General features: G+C 38.8%; 1 protein-coding gene across 3 annotated transcripts in view; it reads right to left on the bottom strand.

Annotated features, from left to right (window-relative positions):
* Positions 1 to 9,029: 9,029 nt before the first annotated feature.
* ZNF507 (zinc finger protein 507) overlaps positions 9,030 to 15,395 on the bottom strand; it is a 42,149-nt gene continuing 35,783 nt past the window's right edge. For 2 of the 3 annotated variants that reach the window (XM_005897750.3, XM_005897751.2), the window contains 2 exons: positions 13,069 to 13,203; positions 9,030 to 12,946 (listed from right to left, as the gene is read on the bottom strand). In XM_005897750.3, the coding sequence (XP_005897812.1) occupies positions 12,589 to 12,946; positions 13,069 to 13,203 (493 nt within the window). In that variant the 3' untranslated portion in view covers positions 9,030 to 12,588. The remainder of the gene's footprint in view (positions 12,947 to 13,068; positions 13,204 to 15,395) is intronic. The other variant, XR_011467698.1, reaches the window with a different exon arrangement.

Consider the following 15,395-nt stretch of genomic DNA (forward strand, 5'->3'; position numbering starts at 1 on the left):
ACAGATAAATATATGTGTGTATGTATATATTGTTTAGTCACTAAGTCATGTCTGACTCTTGTGACCCCATGGACTGTAGCCCACTAGGCTCCTCTGTCCATGGGATTTAATACTGCAGTGGGTTGCCACTTCCTTCTCTGGAGGATCATTCCAAACCAGGGATCAAACCTGTGTCTCCTTCACTGGCAGGGGGATTCTTTACCACTGAGCCACCAGGGGAGCCTGTGTATGTCTGTGTACATATATACACACACAGACACACACTACATATGTATATGGAAATGCTAGTATGTTCTTCTGGCATCCCGTGTGTGGTTTTACATACTGCTTGTGTATGACCCATGTCATAGACCTCAGAGATCAGCTGTGTCTACCGCATTCTTTCAAGCCTGATTTGGCATACGTCATCTTAAGCACCCCATGCTGAGTCCTAAGGAGGACTTCAGTGCTCAGAGATCATTCCGGAGTCGCACAGGAATCAACGTTACCCCCAAGTCCTCCTCCCTCAGTACTCCCTCTCCTTCTCACCCTCCACCCCCATTTAAAATATTTGGTTCCTTGCTAAGAGTAGGCATTAGGTAATATCATTCATAACTTTTTCTCTCTTCCTTTGATCAACTGGATTTGTGATGGTTTAAACAGTGAAACTTATAGGCAGATTAGCATAGGTGCATAGTTATCCAAGGACTCTCTTATTTACACATTGTGAGTGTTCTTTTATTTTCCTCAATACCTGCTACTCTTCTTACCCCCACTCTGTGTTAGTTTCCACCTACACCTTTCTTTTCTGATTCTGTGGTTAGATTAACTATTGTACTTGTGTATTTTCGAATGAGGAAACAAAATGCTAGTGCTTTATCACTCAAGCTCTAGGCCAAATGTGATGATTCCTAGATGTTGGCTTTTCAAATCCACAGATGAGTGGCCTTGGCTAGGCTTTCCAGTTTGTTCTCCTAGACTGCACTAGTATAATTCCCTGCAAAACAGGGTGTACACAACAGTGTCTGGAGACCCTAGAAGCAGGTATTTCTGGCTTCAGTATTTTTTTTTAATAGGAAGAAGTAGGACTTTTAGCCATAAATGTATGTGTTTCTAAAACCCTCAAATTCAGATATTTTATCATTTCCTTTTTGTATATATTTTATTAGTTCCAGGTTTCCGATGGGTTCAGAATATGTCCAAGTATATATTATTTATTTATTGACTGTGCTGTGGCTTACTTGCCCCATGCAAACTCTTAGTTGCAGCACGTGGGAGTTAATTCCCTGACTAGGGATCAGACCCAGGCCCCCTGCATTGGGAATAAGGAGTGTCAGCCACTGGACCACCAAGTCCCCCTAAAATATTTTTTAACCAACTCACACAATGGAATTGATGATTGGTTGTTGGAAGGGATCTTGCTTTAGGGATACACGCCTTAGTCACCTGGAGCCCAGAAAAAAGATCTGGCCAAATATTTGCCTATAGGCATTATACCAGGGAACTTTGACCACATACTTGTTTAAACATGCCACTTAAGAGAATCAGCATTAGAAATACCACTGATGAGAGCAGCAGTAGAGTAGAAAGCAGGTAAGCAGGGTTAGTTACAATACAGTGGCTGTAATAACGGAGTCGGATTCCAGAGAAAACAAAGGTGGTGGTGTGGTTGCTGTTGCTGTTGAGTTGCTAAGTCCTGCGTGATTCTCTTTTGACCCCAAGGACTGTGGTCTGCCAGGCTCCTCTGTCCATGGGATTTCCCAAGCAAGAATACTGGAGTGGGTTGCATTTCCTTCTATCATTTCTTAAATTATGGCTAATCTAGCACTGGGTTGAATTTTCACTAACACTTATCCAATCCTGGTCCCCAAACCTTCCTGAGTCCACCCATGGATGTTGATAAACTTGCTTAAGAATTCAGAGGACTGATTGCATCTCATCAGACCTGAAAGCTGCTAGGACTCAAATGACCTCCATAGCTGTGTGGAGACTGGAGTGGGCAGGCTTTGTCTGTTGTGTTCCCCACGTGATGGAGGAAAGAACACAGCTAACTCAGAGGTTTTTAATCACCCTCTCTTGATGGCTTAAAATGTTTTCAGTCAAGATACTGGGAAACAAAGCCTGTTTCTTCTGACCACTGTCACCAACCAGCTCATTTGTATGAGCATGACTTCTCCATGGTGACACTATTCCCTCCACTCCCAATGGGGAGAAAATTGGTTCTTAGGAGTTGAAAAAAGAATTAGTGTTATGTATTGGGTTGGTCAAAAAGGTCATTTGAATTTTTGCATAATATGTTACAGAAAAATCCAAATGAATTTTTTTGCCAACCCAGTATCAAATGCAGATATACAGTATATCTAAGGTATTCAAATTTCATGGAGGAGGGGTGATCAGGAAAAAAAAGTCTAGAAAAGTTTCCTTCAGTTCGGTTCAGTTCAGTCGCTCAGTCATGTCCGACTCTTCGCGACCCCATGAATCGCAGCACGCCAGGCCTCCCTGTCCATCACCAACTCCCAGAGTTCACTCAGACTCACGTCCACTGAGTCAGTGATGCCATCCAGCCATCTCATCCTCTGTTGTCCCCTTCTCCTCCTGCCCCCAATCCCTCCCAGCATCAGAGTCTTTTCCAATGAGTCAACTCTTCGCATGAGGTGGCCAAAGTACTGGAGTTTCAGCTTTAGCATCATTCCTTCCAAAGAAATCCTAGGGCTGATCTCCTTCAGAATGGACTGGTTGGATCTCCTTGCAGTCCAAGGGACTCTCAAGAGTCTTCTCCAACACCACAGTTCAAAAGCATCAATTCTTCGGGGCTCAGCTTTCTTCACGGTCCAACTCTCATATCCATACATGACCACAGGAAAAACCATAGCCTTGCCTAGATGGACCTTTGTTGGCAAAAGTTTCCTTAAGGAGGTGATAATGAGAAAAAGGTTGAAATGCTGATATAGATTAAGTCTTGGGGGTTGGAACCCTGACTAAATCCTAGCAGTAAACTTTTTTCTTTAGTGAATTTTCACTATGCCTGAGTGTGTGGCAGGGGGCAGGGAGGAAGACGGGAAATAATGTTAGGTTACATCAACAGATAATGGTTAAATACAGGTGCTGCTTTGGGTTTTATCTTTGCCCCTTCTGCCTTTTTCCTTTGGACAAAAAAAAAAAAAAAGAAAGTATTAGTCACTGAGTCATGTCTGACTCTGTGATCCCATAGACTGTGTAGCCTGCCAGGCTCCTCTGTCCAGGGAATTCTCCAGGCAAGAATACTGGAGTGGGTAGGCATTTCCTTCTCCAGGGGATCTTCCCAATCCAGGGATTGAACGCAGGTAGGTCTCCTGCATTGCTGGTGGATTCTTTACTGCCTGAGCCACAGGGAAGCCCTTTCTCCCACCTGGTCCTAATTCTTCTTAGTGGAACTATGAGAGCTACGCCCCAGGCCCACAGGACAGTACCCCACAGAACGAGGCTGGCTTTGGGGCTGGCCTGCAGGTGTACTTCAGAATTAGGATTGCTCTGCAACCAGAGTCCTGCAGGTCAAACTATCCTGTGTGATGGTTAGAAGACTGACTTTCGTGTCAGAGCCCTGCATGGTCTAAGGACATTTCTCCTGTTTTCAAGAACTTCCACCCTTTGCTAATGGTCCACTGCACTCCTGTATAGTCAGCAGTTGGTTATACTGAATGCGTACAATTTAAAGTACCATTCTGTTTCCTTGGGCCATTCTGCCAGGTTACCAGCTTATTTAACAAAAGAGGCATTCTTACATAGTCCTTAATGGTGGTTTATGGATGTGAGAGAGGGACTGATATAATGGTATCAGGGTAATGTTCTGATACTTTATCCCAGACCATTGTCTTTTGAGATGTGACATGAGTTGTATGCAATATAGTCCAAGGACCAAGTTTGTCTTTTTTGGGTCTATTTTAAGAGAGAGGATTATTTTGAGTTATTGTTCAGTCACTCTGTCATGTCCGACTCTTTGCGACCCCATGGATTGCAGCACTCCAGGCCTCTCTGTCCCTCACCATCTTCTGAAATTTGTCCAAGTTCATGTCCACTGCATCAGTGATGCCATCCTCTGATACCCTCTTTTCCTTCTGCCCTCAATCTCTCCCAGCATCAGGGACTTTTCCAACGAGTCAGCTGTTCTCATTAGGTGACCAAAATACTGGAACTTCAGCTTTAGCATCAGTCCTTCCAATGAGTATTCAGGGTTGATTTCCCTTAAGATCGACTGGTTTGATCTCCTTGCTGTCCAGGGGACTATCAGGATTCTTCTCCAGCACCACAGTTCGAAGGCATCAATTCTTCCGTGCTCTGCCTTCTTTACGGTCCAGCTCTCACAACTGTGTGTGACCGCTGGGAAGACCATAGCCTTGACTATACGGACATTTGTTTTCAGAGTAATGTCTCTGCTTTTCAACACACTGTCTATGTTTGTCATAGTTTTCTGCCGAGAAGCAATCGTTTTCTGATTTCATGGCTGTAGTCACCCTCCACAGTGATTTTAGAGCCCAAGAGGAAATCTGTCACTACTTACACCTTTTCCCCTTCTATTTGCCATGGGGTTGGATGCCATGATCTTAGTTTTAAGCCAACTCTTTCACTCTCCTCCTTCACCCTCATCAATAGGCTCTCTAGTTCCTGTTTGCTTTCTGCCACTAGAGTGGTATCATCTGCGTATCTGGGGTTGTTGATGTTTCTCCTGCCTATCTTGATTCCAGCTTGTAACTGATCCAGTCCGACATTTCTCATGATGTATCCTTCCTCAAAACACAAACCAGTATGGTTCTTAGATTCCTTTCCAAGGCTGTAACAGAAGCTTTGATACCATGATTTATAAGGACATTTAATGTCTCCCTGTCCCCAACACATACACTGAATACTCAAACAATGATAGGAGCCACTGTTTGAGCTCACAGATGGCCAGACCCTTTATACCCATGGTTCCTGATCTTCACAACAACTCTACAAGGTTTAAGTATCACTGTTTTACTGATGAAGAAACCAAGGCTCAAAAAAAGGTTGAAAGCCTTACTCAAGGTTACATAGCTTAGACCCAAGGACCATCCAGAACTGTCAGAACTTGAGTAGGTATCTTACAGATGATCTTCTCCTTTAGTCCACATAACTCTGAGGTAGGTATTATAACATCAATTTGACATTTCAGAAAATAAAAGCAATAACTGAACTTACAAGAGTTTAAAACAGGTAAAAGCAAACTATATTTTGTGCCAGTTAAGGTAGCAATACTCATTTTGAGTACAGCCTAGTGGGCTGTCCAGGGACACGATGACTCCTTCCCCATTAGGAGGATTCACTTTTTTTCCCCCCTGTGATTACAAAGCAGGTTTTTAAAAATGTCACACATGGGGCTTTAGGATGGAGGGGACACATGTATGCCTATGGCTGATTCATACTGATGTATGGCAAAAACCATCACAATATTGTAAAGTTAATTATCCTCCAATTAAAGTAAATACAGAGTCACACAGTAAACTGGGGCCTTTTTATCAGCACTGGAGCACAGAGCACAGGGGTGGCTCCAGCTGGGCAGATTCTGAAGGGTTTGTTAACCTACAAGGTGACACCCTGCATGGACTCATCTCAGCATCACGACCATACCGTCTGCCTTCTCATGCTTCCTATGGAGAAGGGCTTAGAAAATAAAGAACCTCGAAACCACTGGTTTCCCACAATTATTTAATTATCTCTGCACAACTATTTTTTGTAGAATGTTAGCTGTAGAGGACCAGAAATAAATACAGCTTCAGATTTGAACCGTATCCTGCTGTACTTTTTCTTAGAAGCCTGAAATAGAATTTTCTAACACCTTTTGTGGTTGGAAATACTGAATTTAAATAGGATTGCAGATACAAACATGTAGATTGATGTGTCTATTTCCATAAAATGCAGCCACCATATTGGTGAAGTATGGATACTAAAATTAATAAAATGACAAGTAGAAAAAAAAAACAACCCCAAATCTGGAGATAGGCACTGTAGTGACAATAAGCCTTTACATAACGTTAGGTGCTAATAAAAGATGTGAAAAATGAGTAACTTGTTTTATTTTGTTGAGGGACTCTTCAGGTCACAATTTTCTGTTGTGTACCTATTTAAGATGATACACTTTATTGATAAGTCAACAGGGGTTCCCTGGTGGTCTGGTGATTAAGAATCCGCCTGCCAGTGTGAGGCGTATGGGTATGATACCTGGTCTGGGAAGACTCCACATGCTGCCAGGCAGCTAAGCCAGTGTTCCACACCTACTGAACCCCAAGGGCTCGATAGCCTGAGCTCCACAACAAGAGAAGCCCCCACAATGAGAAGCCTGTGTACCGCAACTAGAGTAGTCCCATGCGCAGCAACGAAGACCCAGCACAACCTAAATAAATAAATCTTTAAAAACTAATTTTAAAAACATGTTACTATTGCTGATAGCAGTGGCAATGACATGCATAATTATTCTTTCAATTTTTAAGAGGATAAAGCTGAGAAATTGGGGCTTACCTTGTGGTTCAGTCAGTAAAGAGTCTGCCTGCAATGCAGAAAACCCGGGTTTGATCCTTGGGTCAGGAAGATCCTGTGGAGGAAGAAATGGTAACCCACTCCAGTATTCTTGCCTGGGAAATCCCATGGACAGAGGAGCTTGGTGGGCTACAGTCCATGGAGTCACAACAGTTGGACACGACTTAGCAACTAAACGACGACAAAGCTGAAAAATTAGAAAGATGGAAATAGATGGATCTGACTGCATGGTTAAAGAATAAATAAAAACCCACCCACCTGTCTTGTCCTTTTCAAACAACGGCCCCATGTGCCTCTGAATTGCCGTGAGGGTATATATGTCTTACATTCAGGTTTGCAACTGTCCCAAATGGTTCCTTTACTGTCTGGATTAAGTGACACAACTGGTGTAAATGTAGTTGAGTTAGGAAGCAAAACAATACCAACATCTGATGGTTTTTTTCTATAATGGTAAGAATTTATATTAGATGCCTAAAATTAAGCTTTAATTCAAAGGATGATCTACTATAATCAACTTTTTTTTAAGGCAAACAATTTAAACAGGACTTACTCATACTGGAAAAGTAAGAGATAAAAATCAATGTCATAGCATTTTATGGTTCAACTGAGAAAACTGGATACAGTATATTAATATATCACCAGAAAAATGAGGTCTACAGTTCCCCAACACAACACACACTGGATTCTGCTGCACATTTAGGACTCTGGAAATGGTTTAAGCATCTTAGTCATTTGGATTCTATGATATAAATCAAAACATACTATCTATTGTGTGGCACCAATTAAAAACAGAAACGTCTCTAAGAATTTACAGGGCCAAGAATGTTTATTTTACATCTTTGCTGCTTGATACAGAAGAATCTATGTAGGTGAACACTGTGACTTTTTCTTAGGTCTGCCAGTTTAATCAACAGTTCTACATCAAGGCCAACCACAACCATACCCGACCTGAATCTGGTTCTAGGCTCAGAGAAGCTATTCATTATAAAGAAGTGTATCTGAGGCTCTTCTTTATATCCTGGATTATGCAAGTCAACTGGTCACCACGGTTGAGTGGATTAGCTGCCACAGTTAACTCCCACCACAGTTACATCACTGAAGGGGTGAAGTAGGGAGGGTACATCAGCACCATAAGGTTGTCAGGAGGAAAAGGGTACTTTTTAAAATGGCATTATTATTTAATTATGTTATTTTAAACAAATGATGTTTGGCTTTAAGTAGGGATGATGAAACACTTAGGTTGAAGTTGTAAAGTATGGGTAGGGCTGTAGAAGAAGACTATAAATATTATAGAGGGAGAGATAATATCATTATAAAATAGTGCTATATAATAAAGTTTTCTTTATAAGAAGCCTTTTTTCTTTTTCAGAGCTTTAAAGCACAGATCATACCACAGTTCTATGTCAGAGGTCAGCAAACTCTGCCAAATGATTTACTATTAAACAGATCGTAAGTTGGGTTTCATGGTGCATGTATTTTCTAACAACTATTTAGTGCTGCTGTTGTACCTCAAAATTAGCCGTATACAATATGCAAATGACTGGGTATGGCTGTGTTCCAATAAAACTTTATTTTTACAAATATGGGTGTCAGGCCAGATTCCAAGCAAGAGCTGTCAGTTTACTAATCCCTCTTCTAAATAAATTACCACAGAAAAACAAGGTGAGCCCCATGTGCAATTTAAAATTTTATGGCAGCTACACAAAAAAATAAGCAGGTGAAATTCATTTTAATATTTTATTTAATCCAAAATATCCCAAATATCATTTCAACAAGTAATCAATATAAAAAGCTATCAATGAGATACATTAAAAAAATACGTCTTCAGAGCTGTTGTATATTGTACACTTAGCATCCTCGTCATTACAAGTGCTCAGCAGCCACATGTGGCTGGTGGCTACCAAACTGCACCGTATGTTCTGGATCTTCTGTGCTGGGATTTCTACAGCTATCTGGAGGTTGGCAACAGAATTGGGATTTGGCTCTTGAAAAGATAGGGGATATAATTATGCTGCCTCTGGGAGACAGGACAAGGGATTAAAGCTTTTGGGAAGAAATATGTGGCCTCGGACACTAGCAGCTGAGGTAGCCCATGATTCTAGGGCAATGTAACTAGACCAATGATACAGTCAGACTAGCTCCACTGCCAGTGCAATGAATCAATGCACATGCAAAATGTAACTGCCGTTAAGAGAGCTAGTCTTTAGCACTTAGACTGTATCAGAATTTAAAGCATATATGGATGTGAAAGATAGCTGGGTAGCAAGGAAAAAAAAGCCTCAAAAATTAAATTGAATTTTTAAAAAGATTAAAACAATCTAAATGCTTTTTCAGTTACCTCTGTCCAACACAGTATAATGCTAGTCACCAATAGTTTAACATGTTACTAACAGGCAATCATAACCCTTATTTTAAGCCTGGGGAAATTCTTCATTATTTAAGCCCAAATTTCTAAGTGATTAAATCAACATTTCCAAATTAAGAATGGACATAACTTTTTGTTAATAAAACTTAGAGGCAAGTGTTTTTAACAAAAAATTTATTACCAAAATACAATATTAAAGTCAATACATGACAAACTCCTGTAAAGCAAAATAAATTATTCTAACATTGTACAGTATTTCCAAAGGTAGTTAAAGAAGCGCTAAGACCTTGCTTCGCTGTTTATTGAACAGATAAACTGTTCTACCATGAACACAATCCTAGAGTTTTAGGCGTTAAGGCATGCAGCTTGATGTGCAGGATAATTTTACAAAATGCAAATCATCCTATTTTAATAAGATACAGTGTCAGAATTAACTGTAGTCTTTACATGTCAGTGTTTCGGAAATTTTCAGACTTTGGCTATAGAAGCAATGCCGTAGTGTTACACAATACTTATTTCTTAAAAAAATACATGTATTCATGTCCATGAATATCAAACTCAAATTTCTATTAAATATATTTTATAGAATATTACTTAGAGCACCTTGCTGTACAATAAAAAAAGATTAAATAAGTGTCTATGAAAACTAAAAATATAGTAAGTCTCAAAGAGAAGCCTGCTTGTCTCTGTCAAGCCAAGTACATTGCAGGAAGATACAATGTAAACGTAGGTGCCCACCATTCGCTTTGTGAGAAGAGACAAAAAAAAAAGAAATAGTAGCAAAGCCACTGATAGCTACCTCAAAGGACCAAAGATCTAGAATAAAGGCTTCAGTCAGTGTCACTACACTGCGCTGGTTGGACTCAGAGCTTGAAGTCTACAGGTCAACTGGAATACAGGCATGGTACTGTTAGAACACTGGGGATACCAACCATATTCGGGATTACTAGAGAAAGAGAAAATGATAGAGCCCTGATAAAATATTATTTATAATGATCAGAATGCATCATCTTCCCCCTCCCCACCTTTGCCTTATCCAGTAAGTTTGTTTTAAAAACTATGCTCACTATCAAATCTTAGAATTTAAGTGTTCAGCATGGAAAACACATACTGAGTTTTCTATAACAAAAGATCGAGTGCCAGTAAATGTTATTCCTATATAAAGAGAATTCCTGCTGATTATTTTAATACCTATCTCTTCTAGAATTAAAATTGCATATTTAGTCTTCATCAGTACTTTTAGAAATACTCAATTGTTCTTGGTGGAGACAGTTAACTTAAGGCTTGTCACAAAACCATTATGGGAAAGTACAAAACATTTTTGGTGTATGGTTCCTCCTACAGGCCAGGAGAAAGCTTTTGGAGATATTTTAGGCTAGAGTCAGATGAATATTTAAAGACTTTTGAACTTCTGGGTTAATTTTTTTCCCATGAGCTAGGTAAAATTTAAATTTGTGATTCCAAATGGAAAATTTAACAACCAATGGAAGTGGTTTAAGGAAATGAAGAAAGTTAATTCAAAAATTCATTGTTGAAATTTTGGGAATGTTTTTTAGTTATTAATATTTTCCAAATGATTATGTAAAATTAAAGCCAAGGAAAATTTATGAAACAAAAAAACTCTTCTAAGGTTGTCAGTTTTCAGAGTAATAGATTTTTATACAGAAACACTGAGCCAGAGCCACCAGTAATGAAAAATCTGAGTGAAAACAATATAATAATAATGGAACCATTTAAAATGTATCATTTGAATTTGAAATAAAATTTCACTGTGTTTTAATCCTGAAAACAGGAGAAAATGAGAAAACCGACTGTATGGGGTCTTTTTTTTTTTTTTTTTTCAGAGGCCTTCCTCAGGAAGCTCTGAGGGAGACCTCTTTATGGGGGAAGAAGAGGGAAACTTGGATGGCCTGTATGGGGTCTTGAGTAATGCAGTTTAGTATATAAGAATTCATCTTCTCTTTAAAAACCAGATATCAGAAATGGATTAACTTTCACAAATAAATTAAAGCTACCTAAATTAAACAGCTGCAAAGTTACAATCAATTCTGTTTGTTCAAATATCACCATCAAATGAGATTAAAAAAAAAAAAAAATCAGACAATATTTCAAGTGCCTGGCCCCGCTTAAGTAGTTCCTAAGGCTATCTGAAAAATGTTAATTCATTTGACTCAAACCTGGACTTTGGGAAGAGAATTCTTTCCTAAAATGTGTCCATTGAGTATCCTACTCAAAAACTTCCGTTTCACTGTTTTCTAAGCTTATGAGAGTCACAGCCTTAGCTCTAGAGGATGAAGAGTCAGGTTCAGAAAGAGCACCATGAAGATGGCTCAGGGCATGGTGCACCGCCGCTTTCTGATTTGTAGGCAGAACTGACATTAGCAGAACAATGCACACACAATGATCAGGGCTACAAGAGCAAACCAACAACTGCTATCTTCACCCTTTGAAATACGCTCGAATACAAAATGTGTAATTAATGAGAAGATTTCATCTATCTGATGGCGCATTTTCACTGGCTTCCCATGTGTCCTATTGCACACCAAAAAAAAAAAGCAATTTCCTGGATAGGAGAAACCCAAATGTTTTTTGTTATTAAAAGTTTTAGAAAAACTTGGATTTTTTTACTATATTTTAGCCACATTTGGTTATACTTCGTATGCTAAGTGTAACTAAATAAAAAACTAAAGGAAATAAAATCTCAATAGTAGTACTCATTTGAAGGGGCTTCTGAATTTCATCCCACTTCCCCTAAATGATTTTTATTTAACAGTTTAAACTATTTCCAAGGTCTCATGGCTAGACGCAGTTGCCTACTTCGTTGTTTTAACAGACTTTTTTAGACAGCAAACTTGGCCTAGTTTAGAAGAGCGGACTAGAAGGCCTAGGTAACTACTGAGGAAACTGGGGTTTCTATCCACACTCTGAAAAGAATCTCTGAGAAGTGCACTGTGCTCCACGTTTTTATGAACCTTGAGTTTTGATTTGAGGTCGGTAGGAATTCACCTTTCTCCTCTTTTGCTCACAAGACATTCACTGTAAATTTAAGACAATAATTTACTTTGTAAATGGTTACTTATAATCTAGATTTGGATTTAGAGATCTCTTTTCTTTCTAAAGAGTAAAGTATTAATATATCTCAGGTTGAGTGTAGATTTATTCCTATCAATCTGGCGAAAGATTTGGATCGATCATCTCAAAGCCCTGTAATAATCTTTTTTTTCTTGTTGATACCACAAACCCTCAGACACTTGCCTCCCATTTCTCACAAGAGGCCTGTCATTCATGTCAAAATTGAGAATAAAGAAAACTAAGGTCTGCTTAAGACTGTGACACTTTAGTTAACAGTATGTTTTGGAATAGTTCCTGAAAAGCCCCTTCTTAACTCTTTTGCTTGCATTTCTACACTATAATAAGCTTTTAATAATAAATACACTCAAACTAAGAGGTAACAGAAGGTTATTATAAGGTTATATCTTTGCTGCCTCCTCAACCCACTTCCCCTCACTCAAATGCTTAAATATTATTACCCCTTATCTATTTGGAATTTCTTTTATTACATTACAAATTTGGTTCCAAAGTACCATCTGTCATTTCCTCAAGAATCACACCAACTATTTCTTCTGTGTCTAGTAAGTTGCTGGACAGCACGAAGGGCAGACTGCAGTTTAAAGGAGTCTTCCTCGGCTGGTTTCCTCTTTGGATAACAATTCCATCTAATTTGTGTTTAGAGTTGTGTTGTGGTCCTTATTCAGGATGATGTTTACAATTTCACCCTCATGCTCTTTCATATGATCCAAGAGATTCTCTTTGCTGGTAGATTCAAAACCACATATACAACAACAGAAGAGTAGAACGCAGTACTCCACGCCAGGAGGGGCCAGACTGGAGTTTTTTGAGGTATTACTTGCAGGGCTTAGCTTCTCATTCTCGTTGGGACCTCTGACTTCATTGGGAGCCTGGGGAATCAGCTCTGAGGATGACATCAAATTTTCTGAACTTCCAGAAGTGAGAGAATCAGCTCTTTCTTCATTGCTGTTTAATACCGTCTTTCCAGAGGATTTCCCCCGAATCCTTAAAACACATCAAATACTGAGTTGGTTATAATGTAGACTAGTAGATTTAACTCTAACTTTACAGAAAATATATAGATATGCAACAGTAATTTATTTATATGTAACAGTAAGATCAAATACCTGCCACTTTGTGAAATTGCATCATTAATAGCCTTGTTCACTTGTTCGTAGTTGTAATTTTGGTCACTGGCATGCTTCCACATGTGAGACTTCAAAGAAGGAGGATGGCTGCACACATACCCACACAATGAGCATCTGAAAAACCGAGAAGGAAATCAGATGACCCCACAATTTCATAACAACTGTTAAATTTGTTCTCCTGAGGACTTACTAGATATCACATTTCACTGAATCTAAGATACCACTGATTATAAGAGACATATTGATATCAGAGGCTAAAATGTCCTAGTACGGATCTCTCAGAATCAGTGAAATAAAAGTATTTTACATTATAAAGAAATGATAAGAGTCAGGACACAAACATCTCAAATTACTTTAGCTATTAAGTATTTGGAAAGATTTTCTAACATACTAACATGCTAAATCTTTGCACTAAATTATTTAACCACACACATACACAAATACACAAAATCAATTCTCTATACCACTTTATTTCTTAAGAAAGCAAAAAGGAATTAAATAATTTTCAACATTAACTCTGTGCTTACTTATAAATTCACAGGAAATGTAAGCAGTAGTCCTGAAATGCTTCAACAATGTAGATTTCATAAGTAAAACAGATACTTATCTTAAAGTTTCTAGTCCAAGTAACAACTGTTTGACATAATTGGGCACATTCAGTAAAATCTGAACTGAATAAACTCCTCTTTTCCTTCTGTACCCAGTTCCTCCTATCATTGACGTCTCGCATCAGTATGGAATATTTGCTACAACTGATGAACCAATATTGATACATTATTATTAACTAGTGTCTACAGTTTATATTAGGGTTCTCTATGTTGTACAGTTCGATGTATTTTGATAAATGCATAATGCCATGAATCCATCATAACATCATGCTGAATAACTTCTCAACCTTAAACACCTTCTGGCACTCCGCCTACTTAGCCCTCCCGCCCTAACCACTGGCAGTCACCAATCCTTATATTGTCTCCACAGTTCTGCCTTTTCAAGCATGTTGTACATTTGGAATCATACTGTATGCAGCCTCTTCAGACTGGTTTCTCTCCCTTAGCCATTTGCATGTAAGTTCTTCCATGTCTTTTCAGAGCTTGAGAGGCCCCTCTCTCCATCGCTGAATAATATTCCACCAAGCTACCACATTTGTTACTGTTTTCCATTTGTTGTTCTTGTTCTATTATTTTCTTCTACTCTTTTTCTGCCTTTTGTGGTTTTCACTCAGCATACTATATGATTCAATTTTTCTCCTTTCTTAACATGTCAGTTATACTTATTTTTTTACTTTATATTATTGGTTTCCCTAGTGTTTGGCAAATACATTTACAGCTAACCCAAATCCACCTTCAAGTAACACTATACTGGCTTCATGGATAGCTCAGGTACATTATGATCAAATAAAGACATCTAGTTGCTCCCAAGTTTTGTCAATTATGAAAAAAGCTTTTATTAAACATTCATGTGCAGGGTTTTCTGTGAATATTAGTTTTCATCATTTGTGTAAATAGTTAAGAGCAGAATGTTTATCTTTTTAGGAAACTGCAAACATACTTTTAAACAGTCATTTTTATTAAATACTTAATTACCAATCTAACAAATCAGGTAACTTACCTGAACTCTTCACCACCACAACAAGAGAGTCAGCAGAGGGGTAAAAGGACCACTTTGAGACATGCCAGAACATTCTGTTCTTAACAAGGTCTGCTCTCAGGATAAATTATTTAACCAGAGCCTAACCTACTGGAGTTTTATCAGAGCATAACTGACCTGAGGGAAAGAAATACTCAACTCCAGGACATTCCAGCTATCTTGTCAACCAGGGGCTGGGGAGGGAGGGGGCTGAGAAGCACAGTTGACAGCCCAGAGGCACAGGCTCACTAAAAAATTGAGACCTAGGCATGGACTACAGAACATTTTCCCTCCCTTTACTTTTAACCATCACACTCCTACTGACAGCAGAGCCTTTTACCCAGTACATCATGCCTGATTATCACGAAAAAATTATAAGACATACTAAAAGGCAAAAACCAAAGCTGAAGAGACAGAGCAAGCACATGAACAAGAGTCAGATATAGCAGGATGCTGGAATTATTAGACCGCTGATTTAAAACAACTATGAAGAATAATTATAAGAGCGCCAATGAATAAAATACACAGCATGGGAAAACAGATGAGTAACAAAGATGAGAGACGGAAATTCCAAAAAAGAACCAGAGGGAAATCAAAGAGGTCAGAACCCTATAAAATGAGATGAAAAAAATAGATAATAGAAATTCGGAGTCCTATAATGGGCTTATTAGTGGACTGGA

The sequence above is a fragment of the Bos mutus genome, chromosome 18 (assembly GCF_027580195.1).
Source record: "Bos mutus isolate GX-2022 chromosome 18, NWIPB_WYAK_1.1, whole genome shotgun sequence".
In the NCBI taxonomy this organism is placed as follows: Eukaryota; Metazoa; Chordata; class Mammalia; order Artiodactyla; family Bovidae; genus Bos; species Bos mutus.